At 49.1% G+C, this 15947-nt stretch overlaps 1 protein-coding gene across 1 annotated transcript in view; it reads right to left on the bottom strand.

Moving 5' to 3' along the window:
- Positions 1 to 15947, bottom strand: part of COQ8A (coenzyme Q8A) — a 53931-nt gene that overhangs the window by 17460 nt on the left and 20524 nt on the right. Inside the window, exons 2-4 of the mRNA XM_007464174.1 lie at positions 4489 to 4674; positions 1552 to 1959; positions 1223 to 1289 (exon numbers count right to left, since the gene is read on the bottom strand). Of these exons, the coding sequence (XP_007464236.1) occupies positions 1223 to 1289; positions 1552 to 1959; positions 4489 to 4656 (643 nt within the window). The 5' untranslated portion in view covers positions 4657 to 4674. The remainder of the gene's footprint in view (positions 1 to 1222; positions 1290 to 1551; positions 1960 to 4488; positions 4675 to 15947) is intronic.

Raw genomic sequence — 15947 nt, 5'->3', positions numbered from 1 at the left:
GCAATAGTTTTGTGCTGAAACTCAGATGACACTGTATGCTAGATTCCTGAAAAGCTAAGTAGCAGCAGACGCCACATTTTAAGATAACAATTATGGAAGAAAACCTCAGAGTTGAGAAAATTCTATCCAATTAACCTAGTTTGCTCTGCACCTAAGGAAGACAGCCAGCCTTCCTTCAACATTAGAACCCACACATCAGGCCAGCTTCCAGAGGGCCAGGCTAACAGGGAGCACAGATCCACCCCTGAACAAGAAGTAAGACGGGGTTTCCAAAAGAGAAGAGGCAGCCAGGGAGAGCAGCGTGCCTGATGTGCGGTCTGTGGCAGGGGAGACGTACAAACGAGCAAAGCAAGAGGCGGGTAGGTAAAGGCTCAGACACATGAGAGCGGGCTTTCATGACTAGTCAGCACCGGCATCAACATAAACCAATCAATGAGACCCCACTGTTACACAGAGCCGCGCATATAAGCACTTGCCCCAGGTGGGTACGTGAACCAAGTTGCCAAGGCTGTTACTTTCATTAACTGTATTGTCTGGAGAACCTACTGAGGATAAGCGGGCTTTAGAGAAGTCACTCCATCTTCAAGTAGAACCATAGCAAAGGACGGCACTTTCAACAGGAACATCCTGGTCAGATATGACAATACAATGTCATAAAAGCAGAGACAACTGCTGTAAACCTTCACTATAAAATGACCCTCCAACTTGGACGAAGAGAGCACAGGGGGGTACTGGACACAATGGCTATGCAAACCCCTAAAGAAAAGAACAAACTCACAACTCCTCAGCACACTAAAATGGAGGACAGCAGCTTGGGGCCACGGCACCTCGTTATCATTCCACTGATGCCCGCAGGCCCGTGGGAAAGCAGCAAATGGGTCTCCAAATGGCTGGGCAAAAACCACTGGGTCCAGGAGCCAAAGAGCCCCACTGTCCCACCTCCTCCCTGCAGGGGCCTCCAAAGGCCTGAGTGAAAAGCTGATGCTGCAGACGCTGCCCCCCGAGAAGCAAAGCCGCAGCCAACAACATGGAATCAGCCACACATCGACCCCCAGGGGTGAGCTGAGGCAGAGAGTGAATCGCCCACCCATGGAAAACATCCCGGCACGGCTAACACCGTGGAGCTACCACCCTCCCCGGGGCACCCCTGGGTTCCCAGCCTCCCCGCCACACGCAGGCCCCACGGTGGCCCCCGCTCCACTCACCGGGACTGGCACCTCACCTCCAAAGTTGGCCAACCGCCCAATCCGCGTAACTGGCACCTTCCGCTCACGAGCCCGCTCACTGAGCTAGAGGGCGAAAAGAAAGAGACCTCAGGGGATCAGTGAACAGGGACAGGACCGACCTTCAGGGGTTCACACCGCCCCCCGCACACCCTCTCCACCCCCAAAGGCAGCAGCTCCGCCCAGCAGCACACCCCTCCCAGAAGAGGCCTCCGTGTGCCTGACATTCCAGGCCATGGCACCCGAAGAATGTCCCCGAAGAGGGGGCCTGACACCAGCAGCACCGTGGGAAGCCCCCAGCCCCACCCTGGGGGCCTCCTGCACACACCATCTGCTTGTGGGGCTTGCTCTCAGGGCGAGCCTTGGCCTGCCGGGCCTTCTCAATGTCCTCAGCCGTCAGGCCCCCCACAGGGGACTGGTCCTGGTGGTAGAACCTTCGCTGCAGGCCCGTGGCAGAGAATGGGTCTCTGGGGTCCGCAAAGAGCAGCCCGTTCACCCTGCCCATAGGGGAGGCGGCCTGGTTCTGGAGCCCGCCTTCCCTAAACGGTCCGCTGGCAACATAGGCAGGAGCCGGGCCCTGGCTGCGGGCGTGATCCCAGGGCGGAGGGGACTGATCGGGGGAGGAGGCCGTAGACAGCTCCTCGGAGGCGCCCTCGGCCCTCAGCCCTGAGGAGTGGAATTCTGCTTGCGGGTCGTCAAAGCTCTTGGTGTAAGACTCTTCATGCTTCTCCTGACCCTGCAGGGAACAAACAGCAACGTGAGAGGAGCAAGAGGCCAGACAGGAGCCCCTCCCTGCGTGCATCCCCTTCTGGCCAGGACAGCACACCAGCGCGTCCCACCCTCTGACCCTCTGGAGGGCCCTACCATGTCACCCCCGTGGCCCGTGGCCAGTGCCGGAGGCGAGCAGCAGCCCAGGAGCCAGGAGGTCCACATTCCAGCCCTGCTTCTGCCAGGGCTCTGCCATGTGGGCCCCGGCAAGACGGCCGCCTGTGGTCCCTGAGCGCCTGCTGGGTGCCCGGCCCAGACCAGGGGAGCGACCACTCTCCCGGCAGCAAGCTCCTCACCTGTAAATCCGGGCTCAAGAGAGGCTACCAGGGCTTTGGGGAAGGGGAACCAGGGCAAAAGATGGGGAAAGCTTTGAGAAGTGAGAGCACAACCGGAGACCAGGGGAGGCGAGCGCAGCACACAGGTAGGGCCACCCTGCCTCTCCAGGCCAGCGCCTTGGGCGCCCCCTGAGGGGCTCTCCCCAGAGGGCTTGTCACATCCAGGACCTGGCCTGGCTCTTCCAGGAGCAAGGGGTACAGGACAGGGGAGGAGGGGGAGAGAACACCATGTTTTTCCTGTAACAGTCGCCGAGACCTGAGCTTCAGGCCCAGGTTCTTTCCACTTTTGAACCCCTAGCGACCTGGAGAGAGTTCCTGAGCCCTCTCTGCCACTTCCTCATCTGAAAAGAGGGCTCCCCCCACAGTCACAGAGTTACGTGGGGCACAGACGGGGCCAGGGGAACAGGGCCGAGAAGGTTATAATTAGAACAGCACTGACTCCTGAAGGGAGGTCGGGGACCTGGATTCCCTGATTCCACTGAAATGGACTCAGTGCATGGAGTGCGGCCTGTAGGTTCTGCAGAAACAGCAGTAGACCCCAAAGCCTTCTCACTCTCAGCTTTATAAGACACTGTGGGATCTAAGCACATAAGACTTGCCCTCCAGAGGAAGGAAAGAGACAGGCTGTTACTTTCATTTCATAAGTGGCAAACAGAGGCCGAGAGAGCTAAAATAACCTGGTAAAGGCCCACCAGGCAGCCAACAGCAGAGCAGGTATCCTAAGCCAAGGCCTGCCCCACGGGCCGCCCCGAGCCCGCCTGACAGCACCTTCCTCGGAGCAGAAATGAATTCTATTTGGAATCAAGGGGCACCTGTCAGATGGCCAGGGAAGCCCTGGAGTGAGGGAGTCTGGGACAGGGTCCGAGAGCCACGTAACTCCTGTAGTTCCCACACCGGCCGCGGGCTCACCACTCCCTCTGCCCCACTACTCCAGCGCTGGCCACCGGCCCTGCGTTACCATGAGCTGTTTATGTGGCAGCCAAGGGGCCTCAGTGTCTCAATGGGACCAGACTCAGTAGATGTCTGCTGAATGAATAACTGAACAAATCCCTTGAGGAGCAAGAGGGAGAGAGGTTTCTGAAGTACCTGCGCCTCCATCCCCTCACAGACAGGGGAGGAACCCACATCTGAGTGTGCAGGAAGAGAATGGGAGCGCACTGGAGACCATCGCCCTGCTCGGCGCCTCCTTCGCGGTGGGGGACAGCCACTCCCTCCTACCTCCGAGGGGCTGTCCCAGGGGATGGCCCTGCCTCTTCCAAGGACCGGGGCCAGGCCCGTCCAAGGGGAGCAGAGGGGTGAGCGGGGAGCCTGGGCTCCCTCTCACCCTTCAGGGAGGCCTGCCCACGTCTAGCATGCTCCTCTCCTGGGCAGCCCAAGGGTGCTGGGCAACCTCACTTCCTGGATGCTCCAAGGCAAACACCCAACAGGAAGGCGATGGCTCCTCACCAGCGAAGGCACCAAATGAGGCTGCCAGGGCACAGCCCAGCCTCAGCAGAGAGAGGGTGGGCGGGCAGTCTGAGACTAGGAAGAGGACACAGGATTCCAGTGCTGTCAATCAGTAATCACATCAAGCTGCTAAGTCTCAGTTTCCCCATCTGAGAAAGGGGGTAAGCATTTGGGTCTGCACCCCTCCCAGGACAGCTGTGAGGCTTGTAAGAGATCATAGGTGTGAACACCTCTGCAAGTTGAAGGTATCTGTGTAGAGAGAGAGACACAGTACCGCCACTGGACCCTTAGAGAGCATGAGGGGAGAGCTGGGAATCCTAACTCTGAGGATGACCAGAGGCCGGCGGGCTGGGATGTCCCACAGCCTGGAGGAGGAGCGTGCGTGTCCTTGTCCAGAAGGTCAGAGCAGAAATGCGAGGAGTGCGGCACCAGGGCACCCTTGCAGCACAGCTCCCAACATACACATGCCCAGGCGCACACATGCATGCACACGCGCACGCGCACACACACACGCCCCCTCCCATGCCCTCAGACTGTCAGGAACAGGGGTGGGGACCATGCAGGTGATGCCACGGTGGATGGCGCTCTGCTACAGCAGGCCGTGTTGACAACCACAGCTCCAGCACTCGTTTTTGCTTAAAACCCTCCCCTCGGATGGTGAAACATCAAGGTCCCCTCCCACTGGCACCCCGCCCACTGCCAACTGGCCTCCTTACCTGCACCTGCCCCAAGACCATGCCGATCTGCTCTGCGGCCGTGGACTGCAGGGCCCTGGCCGCCATAATGAGCTCCCTGCCGAGTCCCAGGTGCTGCAGGTGGGTCTCCACGGCCGCCTGGGTCAGCTTGGCAAGGCCTTTGACCACCATGATGGTGTCCCCCAACATGGAAGCCTTCCTTCAGGGCTGGAAGAGAGTGGGCCAAGTCAGGGTCAGGGCTCCACGCCTCTCACACAGGGTCGCACTCACACGGGCCACCTCTACCCCAAACTCTGGCTGTTTGGTTTTTCCAATGACCTCCCCTTCTGATCCAGGTTGACTGAGAGAAACGAGAGGAAGGGCCCAGGGTTCAAGGTAAACTGAGTGACTCCCCACACGGCAGGGCACCGAGCAGGAAGAGAGAGTCCGTGGAGTCAGGGCTGTGCGCCTGGACCATGTTTCCTCACCTGGGCCTCACAGCCACCCCGTGGCACAGACAAGTAAAGGGATTTGCCCAAAGTCTCTCAGCCACCAAGTGGCAGAACCAGGACTTGAATCTGGGTGTCCTGATTTAGTCCAGAGCTCTTCCCTCTGGACCAAAACCGTAGGTTGGGGAATGAATGAAACAGGAGGGAAGGGAGCAAGGCACAACCTCTGAAAGAATGAAATAGCCCAAGGACATGACATAAACTGATTAGAACCAAATGGGTCCAAGATGGCGGAGAAGTCAACTTCCACAACACCTTGAGCCTCAGTATACGCTCACTGTAACGCATCAGCAAGCTAAATGACACATCCACAGGCGCCACGACAGTTCCAAGACCAACCATAAGGATCAAAAAGTGGGCCGCGGCCCAATTCCTGGAAATCCCCGCCCCTTCCTGAAATAGCTGGAATACCCCTCCCACTCATTAGCCTATGAAATTACCCACCCCTATAAAAACTGACAACCCCATACCCTGGTGCCTTTCTCACCTTCCGAGATGGCCCACACTCTGTCTGTGGAGTGTGTTTCTCTCTAAATAAATCCACTGTCTCTCACTGAATTCTTCCTGCGATGAGACATCAAGAACCTGAGCTTCAGAGCCTGAACCAAGATGATGGAGTAGAAGGACGTGCTCTCACTCCCTCCTGTGAGAACACCAAAATCACAACTAGCTGCTGGACAATCATCGACAGGAAGACACTGGAACTCACCAAAAAAGATACCCCACATCCAAAGACAAAGGAGAAGCCACAATGAGACGGTAGGAGGGGCACAATCACAGCAAAATCAAATCCCATAACTGTGGGTGGGTGACTCACAGACTGGAGAACACTTATACCACAGAAGTCCACCCACTGGAGTGAAGGGTCTGAGCCCCACGTCAGGCTTCCCAACGTAGGGGTCCGGCAACGGGAGGGGGAATTCCTAGAGAATCAGACTTTGAAGCCTAGTGGGATTTGATGCAGGACTTCGACAGGACTGGGGAAAAAAGAGTCTCCACTCTTGGAGGGCACACACAAACCGGTGTGTGCACAGGGACCCAGGGGAAGGAGCAGTGACCCCAGGAGAGACTGAACCAGACCTACCTGCTAGTGTTGGAGGGTCTCCTGCAGAGGCGGGGGGTGGCTGTGGCTCACCATGGGGACAAGGACACTGGCAGCAGAAGTTCTGGGAAGTACTCCTTGGCATGAGCCCACCCAGAGTCTGCCATTAGCCCCACCAAAGAGCCCAGGTAGGCTCCAGTGTTGGGTTGCCTCACACCAAACAACCAACAGGGAGGGAACCCAGCCCCACCCATCAGCAGTCAAGCAGATTAAAGTTCTACTGAGCTCTGCCCACCAGAGCAACCCCCAGCTCTGCCCCCCACCAGTCCCTCCCATCAGGAAACTTACAAAAGCCTCTTAGATAGCCTCATCCACCAGAGGGCAGACAGCAGAAGCAAGAAGAACTACAATCCTGCAGCCTGTGGAACAAAAAACACATTCACAGAAAGACAGACAAGATGAAAAGGCAGAGGACTTAGTACCAGATAAAGGAATGAGATAAAACCCCAGATAAACAACTAAATGAAGTGGAGATAGGCAAACTTCCAGAAAAAGAATTCAGAATAATGATAGTGAAGATGATACAGGGCCTCAGAAAAAGAATGGAGGCAAAGATCGAGAAGATGCAAGAAATGTTTAACAAAGACCTAGAAGAATTAAAGAACAAACAAACAGAGATAAACAATAAAATAACTGAAATGAAAACTACACTAGAAGGAATCAATAGCAGAATAACTGAGGCAGAAGAACAGATAAGTGACTTGGAAGACAGAATGGCGGAATTCACTGCTGCAGAATAGAATAAAGAAAAAAGAATGAAAAGAAATGAGGACAGCTTAAGAGACCTCTGAGACAACATTAAATGCAACAACATTCGCATTATACCCATCCCAGAGGGAGAAGAGAGAGAAAGGACCAGAGAAAAGATTTCAAGAGATTATAGTCAAAAACTTCCCTAACATGGCAGAGGAAATAGCCACCCAAGTCCAGGAAATGCAGCGAGTCCCATACAGGATAAACCCAAGGAGAAACACGCCAAGACACATAGTAAGCAAATTGGCAAAAATTAAAGACAAAGAAAAATTATTGAAAGCAGCAAGGGAAAAATGACAAATAACATACAAGGGAACTCCCATAAGGTTAACAGCTGATTTCTCAGCAGAAATTCTACAAGCCAGAAGGGAGTGGCATGATATACTTAAAGTGATGAAACAGAAGAACCTACAACCAAGATTACTCGACCCAAGGATCTCATTCAGATTCGATGGAGAAATCAAAAGCTTTACAGACAAGCAAAAGCTAAGAGAATTCAGCACCACCAAACCAGCTCTACAACAAATGCTAAAGGACCTTCTCTAAGTGGGAAACACAAGAGAAGAAAAGGACCTACAAAAACAAACCCAAAACAATTAAGAAAATGGTCATAGGAACATACATATTGACAATTACCTTAAACGTGAATGGATTAAATGCTCCAACCAAAAGACACAGGCTTGCTGAATGGATACGAAAACAAGACCCATATATATGCTGTCTATAAGAGACCCACTTCAGGCCTAGGGACACAAACAGACTGAAAGTGAGGGGATGGAAAAAGATATTCCATGCAAATGGAAATCAAAAGAAAGCTGGAGTAGCAATACTCATATCAGATAAAATAGACTTTAAAATAAAGAATGTTACAAGAGACAAAGAAGAACACTACATAATGACCAAGGGATCAATCCAAGAAGAAGATATAACAATTATAAATATATATGCACCCAACATAGGAGCACCTCAATACATAAGGCAACTGCTAACAGCTGTAAAAGAGGAAATCGAGAGTAACACAATAACAGTGGGGGACTTTAACACCTCACTTACACCAATGGACAGATCACCAACATGAAAATAAACAAGGAAACAGAAGCTTTAAATGACACAATAGACCAGATAGACTTAATTGATATTTATAGGACTTTCCATCCAAAAACAGATTACACTTTCTTCTCAAGTGCACACAGAACATCCTCCAGGATAGATCACATCCTGCATCACGAATCAAGCCTCAGTAAATTTAAGAAACTTGAAACCATATCAAGCATCTTTTCCAACCACAATGATATGAGATTAGAAATGAATTACAGGGGGGAAAACATAAAAAACACAAACACATGGAGGCTAAACACTACGTTACTAAATAACCAAGAGATCACTGAAGAAATCAAAGAGGAAATCAAAAAATACCTAGAGACAAATGACAATGAAAACACAACAATCCAAAACATATGGGATGCAGCAAAAGCAGTTCTAAGAGGGAAGTTTATAGCTATACAAGCCTACCTCAAGAAACATGCAAAATCTCAAATAAATAATCTAAACTTACACCTAAAGGAACTAGAGAAAGAAGAACAAACAAAACCCAAGGTTAGCAGAAGGAAAGAAATCATAAAGATCACAGCAGAAATAAATGAAATAGAAACAAAGAATCAATAGCAAAGATCAATAAAACTAAAAGCTGGTTCTTTGAGAAGATAAACAAAATTGATAAACCATTAGCCAGACTCATCAAGAAAAGGAGGGAGAGGACTCAAATCAATAAAATTAGAAATGAAAAAGAAGTTACGACAGACACCGCAGAAATACAAAGCATCCTAAGAAACTACTACAAGCAACTCTATGCCAATAAAATGGACAACCTGGAAGAAATGGACAAATTCTTAGAAAGGTATAACCTTCCAAGACTGAACCAGGAAGAAATAGAAAATATGAACAGACCAATCACAAGTAATGAAACTGAAACTGTGATTAAAAATCTTCCAACAAACAGAAGTCCAGGACCAGATGGCTTCACAGGTGAATTCTATCAAATATTTAGAAAGAGCTAACACCCATCCTTCTCAAACTCTTCCAAAATATTGCGGAGGAAGGAACACTCTCAAACTCCTTCTATGAGGCCACCATCACCCTGATACCGAAACCGGACAAAGATACTACAATAAAAGAAAATTACAGACCAATATCACTGATGAATATAGATGCAAAAATCCTCAACAAAATACTAGCAAACAGAATCCAACAACACATTAAAAGGATCATACACCATGATCAAGTGGGATTTATCCCAGGGATGAAAGGATTCTTCAATATACACAGATCAATCAATGTGATACACCATATTAACACACTGAAGAATAAAAATCATATGATCATCTCAATAGATGCAGAAAAAGCTTTGGACAAAATTCAACACCCATTTATGACAAAAACTCTCCAGAAAGTGGGCACAGAGGGAACCTACCTCACATGATAAAGGCCATATATGACAAGCCCACAGCAAACATCATTCTCAATGGTGAAAAACTGAAAGCATTTCCTCTAAGATCAGGAACAAGACAAGGATGTCCATTCTCACCGCTATTATTCAACATAGTTTTGGAAGTCCTAACCTTGGCAATCAGAGAAGAAAAAGAAATAAAAGGAATACAAATTGGAAAAGTAGAAGTAAAAGTGTCACTGTTTGCAGATGACATGATACTATACAAAGAGAATCCTAAAGATGCCACCAGAAAACTACTAGAGCTAATCAATGAATTTGGTAAAGTTGCAGGATACAAAATTAATGCACAGAAATCTCTTGCATTCCTATACACTAATGATGAAAAATCTGAAAGAGAAATTAAGGAAACACTTCCATTTATCACTGCAACAGAAAGAATAAAATACCTAGGAATAAACCTACCTAGGGAGACAAAAGACCTGTATCAGAAAACTATAAGACACTGATGAAAGAAATTAAAGACGATTACCAACAGATGGAGAGATATACCATGTTCTTGGATTGGAAGAATCAATATTCTGAAAATGACTATACTACCAAAAGCAATCTACAGATTCAATCCAATCCCTATCAAATTACCAGTGGCATTTTTTTACAGAACTAGAACAAAACATCTTAAAATTTGTATGGAGACACGAAAGACCCTGAATAGCCAAAGCAGTCTTGAGGGAAAAAGATGGAGCTGGAGGAATCAGACTCCCTGACTTCAGACTATACTACAAAGCTACAGTAATCAAGACAATATGGTACTGGCACAAAAACAGAAACATAGATCAATGGAACAAGATAGAAAGCCCAGAGGTAAACCCACGCACCTATGGTCAACTAATCTATGACAAAGTAGGCAAGGATATACAATGGAGAAAAGACACTCTCTTCAGTAAGTGGTGCTGCGAAAACTGGACAGCTACATGTAACAGAATGAAATTAGAACACTCCCTAACACCATACACAAAAATTAACTCAAAATGGATTAGAGAGCTAAATGTAAGACCGGACACTATAAAACTCTTAGAGGAAAACATAGGAAGAACACTCTTTGACATAAATCACAGCAAGATCTTTTTTGATCCACCTCCTAGAGTAATGGAAATAAAAGCAAAAATAAACAAATGGGACCTAATGAAACTTAAAAGCTTTTGCACAGCAAAGGAAACCATAAACAAGACGAAAAGACAACCCTCAGAATGGGAGAAAATATTTGCAAACAAATCAACGGACAAAGGATTAATCTCCAAAATATATAAACAGCTCATGCAGCTCAATATTAAAAAAAACAAACAACCCAATCCAAAAATGGGCAGAAGACCCAAATAGACATTTCTCTAAAGAAGACATACAGATGGCCAAGAAGCACATGAAAAGCTGCTCAACATCACTAATTATTAGAGAAATGCAAATCAAAACTACAATGAGGTATCACCTCACACCAGTTAGAATAGGTTTCATCCGAAAATCTACAAACAACAAACGCTGGAGAGGGTGTGGAGAAAAGGGAACCCTCTTGCACTGTTGGTGAGAATGTAAATTGATACAGCCACTATGGAGAACAGTATGGAGGTTCCTTAAAAAACCAGAAATAGAACTACCATATGATCCAGCAATCCCACTACTGGGCATATACCCAGAGAAAACCATAATTCAAAAAGAAAGATGCAGCCCAATGTTCACTGCAGCACTATTTACAATAGCCAGGTCATGGAAGCAACCTAAATCCCCATCGACAGACGAACGGATAAAGAAGATGTGGTACATATATACAATGGAATATTACTCAGCCATAAAAAGGAATGAAATTGGGTCATTTGTAGGGATGTGGATGGACCCAGAGACTGTCATACAAAGTGAAGTAAGTCAGAAAGAGAAAAACAAATATCGTATATTAGCGCATGTATGTGCAACGTAGAAAAATGGTACAGATGAACTGGTTTGCAGGCAGAAACTGACACACAGATGTAGAGAACAAACGTATGGACACCAAGGGGGGAAAATGGCAGGGGGGTGTGTGAGATGAATTGGGCGATTGGGATTGATATGTATATGCTGATGTGTATAAAATCGATGACTAATAAGAACGTGCTGTATAAAAAATTTTTTAAAAAAGATTTACCCCTGAAAACCAACAGGGAGATCGTTCAGTATACAAAAGGATTTAAAAGGAAAAAATAAAATAAAATAGGTAAACAACGACAACAACAGTAACAAAAAAAAAGAACCTGAGCTTCATTAAGTCCTGAAACCAGGTGTGTGATCTCAGTTGGAAGACTGTGGGTTTTGGCCGGGTTCGAGTCCCGGCTGCATGGTTTCAAGTCCCAATCAGGGTTTTGACCAGGTTTGAGTCCTGGCCACATGGGTTCAAGTCCCAGTCTGAGTTTAGGCTGGGTTCGAGTCCTGGCACCTGGGTTCAAGTCCCAATCTGAGGTGCATGGTTTCAGGAACACCTGCTCCGGAAGCAGTTCCCTGCAGGGACCCAGGAGCCCCAAGCCCAACTCCTCAGGGGCTGCCTGTCCCTGCCCAGCCACTCTTGCTCTGCCCAATTAAGCCTCTGACAGACACCCACCAAGGGACAACCAGAGCCCCTCCCCACCCTCAGACTCAACTCTTCCCCAAGCCAGTGTTTTCAAACTGCAGTCCAGACCACAGAGCAATGCACTTGGAAAATCCTAACCAGCATTAAAAACAACACCAACATGATGTCGGACAGGGAAGCATCAGGGCACACTGCGGGCAGGACTGGGGCTGAAACCTGGTTCCCCTCCACGTGCGCACGCGCTCTCTTCTTTCTCCTGGGCCACAGCGTAAAACGTGTTTATGTCAGGGTCAAAGAAGTGGAAAGCCAGAGCACAGGGTGCCACACAGGGTTGGGTGTGTGCTGGCAATCTCCCAAGCATTTCTCAAGACCTACCTACCTGGAGCTGTGTGCTGGGAGGGATAAGATAAGGTAAAATAAGGTGGCTGAACAAAAAACAAAAAGGAAAGGAGCAGGAGAACCCAGAGTGGGGAGGGAGCAGTCTGGCCAGAGGGCAGGGAGGAGCTGGGATCTGCCACCAGGAGTCTCAGAGACAAGAGGAGCAGGTGTGGAAGGCGCAGCAGGCAGGAGACCTGCATGAACAAACCTGCGCACAAACGCCTGGAGGCTGACTTGAGAAGGGCCCGAATTAACAGAAGCACGGACAGGAAGGTCAGGCGAGAGCACTGACAAGGATCTGAACCAGAACTCTCGTGCCTTCCAAAGACCTCAGGCTCACTCCCACCTGCCCTTCATGGGGAACCAGCCCCAGCCAGTCCAAAGACTCCTGCCCAGATCCGCTCTGCTCCTGAGCATGGGACACAGCTACTTTTATTTAAAAGGAGAGCTGTAGTGATAGCCAGAGAAACCCAGGAATGCACAGGAGCCTAGAAAGTTAAGATGACCCACCATAACCTGCCCTCAAAGAACCCTTCACCTTCATAGGAAAGCAGCTCCCAGGCACTGGGCTTCACCTTCTTTTAATCTTTATAAACAACCTAAATGACATGGATGTTATTGCCCCCATTTCACAAAGGAGAAAACCAAAGTCAGAGAGGTTAACTAACTGGCTGAGGTCATTCAGCTCCTGAACGGTGGCCCTGGGGTCTGAGAGCTGCCCTCCGCCGCTCTGTGCCCCCCACACCCACACTGCTTCCCCAAATGCTTGGCCCACCAACTCCAAGGCACCCCATAGGGACAGGGTACTGATTAGACACAAGTGGACCTCCTGTACCCTAATCAAAGCCAAGGAGGTTTTTGGAAGGTGACCAAACCCTTGAAGGAGACAGGAGAGAGAAGGGGGAGCTAGCCCTGCCCATCACCTGGTGCTATTTCACACCCTGGGCTCCACTCTGGGCTTCTGCACCTTATGGCAGTAAACAAGTGTGAGCCCCACAGACCAAATGTCTAGGACTGGGAAAACAGCATGTAATCAGAGCTCAAACGCAGCTGGTGCCAGCTCTCAACAGCTCCCCTGACCCCCGGCCCCGGACACACACAGACACATTTCACTCTTGCGGAAAGAGGTTTTTGAAAGAGACATCAGGGACATGCAATGGCAGAGGCCAGGGCCCAGCCCCATGTGTTCAGAAAGACCCCTGCTGGTGGACCATCCACCATACCCCACTGCCCCAGGGGTCCCCAGAAACAGGCTTTCCCCTTGCTCACCTCTAAATCCAATCCAGATAACCAAGGCAACAGTCTCCCATAAGCCACAAACCTGGATAATTTCAAAACCTCACCTTGTCTGGTAACTGATATAAGACCTATTTAACTCGGACTTTGCTTTCAGGCTTAAAACTAATTCTGCCTAAATTTCTCACCCAAGTTATCATACCCACAAACTAAAGTTTCACTAGAGCAAAGCTGATGAGTGATTTTTTTGGCCAGTTTCCCCTGCCCTAGCTCTGCAGTTCATTGTGAAATACCCATTTCTGGTCCCACACTCTGCAGCTGCAGCTCTGGAACCCACCAGACTCCAGTCCTAACTTTTCTGGTCTCTAAGTATGTCAACTCTGAGCATAGTTCTGTGATGGGCCAGGATTATACCTACTTTATGACGATGATTTTTTTTTAAATTCAAAAGAGGAAACAATGTTAAATAAACTGACCAAGTTTTTTATTAAATTCCTGCATTTGAGACATATGAGTAATAATGGTCTCCTGCAGTATTTTCCTAACTCTTTTTTTTTTTTTTTTTACATAAAAAGTGACATACCCTTGCCCAAAACTGAGCAGCAACAACAATTTGGCAGCCAAAACTGCCACATTCATGTGTTGTAGAAAAGAAGAAAATTCATTGGCTCCTTCTGAAGTTCATGTCTATATTGGTAACTAATGATGTTGGGGCCTCTCACTGTTGTGGCCTCTCCCGTTGCGGAGCACAGGCTCCGGACGCGCAGGCTCAGCGGCCATGGCTCACGGGCCCAGCCGCTCCGTGGCACGTGGGATCTTCCCGGACCGGGGCACGAAGCCGTGTCTCCTGCATCGGCAGGCAGACTCAACCACTGCATCACCAGGGAAGCCCTTCCTAACTCTCACATATCCTAACAGTTCACATATCCCACTTTCAAAGTGGAAAATAAATACGTCATCTTTAAAAAGTACACATTAAAAATTAATTAGTTATGGCTTTTTTCCTTGCCTGAACGGTTGTGTCCTCATACCGGAGAACTTTCCATGTGTTCCCGTCTCACCCGGGACAGCGAGCGGCGTCATGGAGGAGGATAACTAGAGCCAGCTCCCTGGGAAGGCAGGCTGCATCCAGATGGAAATGACGTCACGGAAAGCTGCCATCCCGCTACTATGGGGCAGTCCCTCCCCTTCTCACATTAACAGATGCTGCTCATCAACAGTCTGTCGTTGTGAGCAGATTCACAGGTGGATGCACATTTCAAAACCGCAGCCCGTGCCAGCCCCCTTAAGGATTATTTATCTAATGTTCAAGGAACGCTGTCCCCAAACCTCCCCACATGCTGCTCTGCTGGGTACAAAGTGACCTTAGTCAATACCAGGTATTTTTTTGCCAAGGAGTGCCCACCTCAAGGAGCAGGGGTGGGAAGGCGAACAACTGCCAGAGGAAATAGCTTTCCAGAACTTTGTTCACCTCCTGGTTTTCAAAAATTGGCTCTCATAAACCCTACTTTTAATGCACCAGAATCCCAACGTGACTCAGAATTCAGCTGTCCTGAATGGTGGGGCAACCCCCCCAAAAGGAACGCACGAGCGCCAGGCACTCAGCTACACCAGCACGCATTTTCATCAGGACCTTAAGTAAATGAAAATCAAAAATGTATTTTGGGGGCTTTTGATTTTCAAAAGCCCCCAAAATACATTAATCACAAGTTTAAAATCTTATCCTCACCACGATTTCATCTACAAGTATTAGAGTCCTCACCCACCCCGCTTCACCCTGCTGGTCCTTGAATGGGTTTTCGGGATCTCACAGAGGAGCAATACAGGGATGGAGGGCGCATCAGGCTCTTCACCCACTTGCCCTAGAAGGCCTGGGCACCGCCCGGTCTCCTCTGAGCGAGCACCAATGAATACAGCGGCGAGGGTGGAGGACGGGCACTCACATTTGGGAGTGCCCACTAGGTACCAGCACCAAAATAGTCATTTGGTCAATTCTTTGAACACCCGTTCACTGACGTCTCCCCCCAGTGCTCTGGGTTAGTCTGTGCAGGCTCTGGGATAAACCTGCCCTTGGTCCCGGGGTGATCACAGCTGCTGGAGCATGCAGGCACATCTATAATGGGCACAGACACCATGGAGACGGCCAGAGGCCCACTGAGGCCGACACACGAGGATCAGGTGCAGAGGAGGCAGCTGAGCAGCGGCAAAGCCTGGGAGCCTGGACAGCTCAGACACTGACACTACGTGTGCTGCTCGCCTCTTCACCCTCCGTAGCAAGAGGGGGCTTCAGGTGGCTCACCAGGCCCCTTTTCCAGCCCTAACATGCCAAAGTGCTATAAAGGAAGTGAACAAAGTTGTTGTCTAGAGAGAGAAAGAACTGGAATAAATACAGCTCACCACTCCCCAGGGACAGAGACTGAGAAAGAAGCACAGCCAGTGTCCCCTGACATGAGTCCTCAAGCTCCAAGAGGAAATTTTCCTGCT

This window comes from Lipotes vexillifer, unplaced genomic scaffold (genome assembly GCF_000442215.2).
Source record: "Lipotes vexillifer unplaced genomic scaffold, Lipotes_vexillifer_v1.1 scaffold64, whole genome shotgun sequence".
Lineage (NCBI taxonomy): Eukaryota > Metazoa > Chordata > Mammalia > Artiodactyla > Lipotidae > Lipotes > Lipotes vexillifer.
The sequence above is the reverse complement of the archived record's forward strand: the minus strand, read 5'-3'. Positions and strand labels throughout refer to the sequence as shown.